The 1,128-nt window shown below is 51.6% G+C and overlaps 1 protein-coding gene across 1 annotated transcript in view; it reads right to left on the reverse strand.

The window, feature by feature from the left end:
- The window catches only part of PRPF19 (pre-mRNA processing factor 19), a 15,777-nt gene that overhangs the window by 6,695 nt on the left and 7,954 nt on the right, over positions 1 to 1,128 (reverse strand). Inside the window, exons 7-9 of the mRNA XM_011963578.1 lie at positions 942 to 1,027; positions 503 to 673; positions 246 to 351 (exon numbers count right to left, since the gene is read on the reverse strand). Coding sequence (XP_011818968.1) covers positions 246 to 351; positions 503 to 673; positions 942 to 1,027 — 363 coding nt within the window. The remainder of the gene's footprint in view (positions 1 to 245; positions 352 to 502; positions 674 to 941; positions 1,028 to 1,128) is intronic.

A 1,128-nucleotide genomic window follows, 5' to 3' on the forward strand; every position in this document is an offset into this window, starting at 1 on the left:
TGATTTTAGATTCAGTTATCAAACCTTCAGAGGGAGGAGTTTTCTCTCCCTTCAGTAACCTGCCTAATGCCACAGGGCATGGAAGTGGCAGAGCGAGTACTAGCATCCACTGCCATGCAGTCTGACTCAGTCTGCTTCCTTAGCCATAAAGCTCTGCCTCACGTGGTAACCAAATTCCTAACCCAGTGAGGCTTCCCTCCGGGCCTGGGCACTAGAGACCCCAGGAGCCCAGGACCAGCCTCTACCTGTAAAGTGAAGAATCTCCGTCCATTGTTTGCAGATGTAGATCTGGACATCCGTGCCCCCAAGGGCTAGGTAGGTACCACTCTGGTCGAAGATCAGTGACTTTACCTGCCAGAAACAGAAAGAGAGAAGGTCACACAAGGGGAACAGAAACTATGGGGCAATTGCGGATAAGCAGAAGCAATTAGATTAATTCAATAAATAATCGACAAACAAGGAGACACAATGGAAAGCTGGGTGGGGCGGGGGAAGGGCATACCTCGAAGTTGTTATCCAGCTGCAATGTCTTAAAGTTCTTAAGCTTGCGCAGATCCCATAGCTTGACAGAAGAGTCATCAGCCGCTGTAGCCAGGTAGTAACCATTCTCAGAGAAGGCAATGCTAGTGATGGGGCCCGAGTGGCCAGGGAAGTTGGCCACATTAGTACGTTCCTACAGTGGCGGTGGGTAGTAAAATACGTCACCCACAGATCATGAAAGGAAGAAAATGGAGCTCACCAAACCCCTACCTGAGATGTCCCTCACTGTCCTTCCAGGAAGGACAGCCAGCGGGACCTCCCAGACCACACCATCATATCACACAGGCATAGCCAGTGATGGCACCTTCAGTGCCAGGTGCCACAAGGACCTAATCTGTACCACGTTGTCACAAACACTTCCTCTGGCCCTGGGCCTCAGATGGAGGCCCACCGTGTCCTACCTTCAAGTCCCAGATCTTGATCTGAGAGTCCATGGTTCCTGTGCCAAAGATGAGTCCATCAGGGTGGAACTGTGCACAGGTGAGAGCTGTGGAGAAAGAAGACGGACCTGTGGTCAGAGCCCACCAGGGAGAGACTAAGAGCAGCAAAGTTAGGTTCCTTGTTCTTCACGGTCCTCAGTGCACCCAG

Source organism: Colobus angolensis, unplaced genomic scaffold (assembly GCF_000951035.1).
Source record: "Colobus angolensis palliatus isolate OR3802 unplaced genomic scaffold, Cang.pa_1.0 Scaffold61, whole genome shotgun sequence".
Lineage (NCBI taxonomy): Eukaryota > Metazoa > Chordata > Mammalia > Primates > Cercopithecidae > Colobus > Colobus angolensis.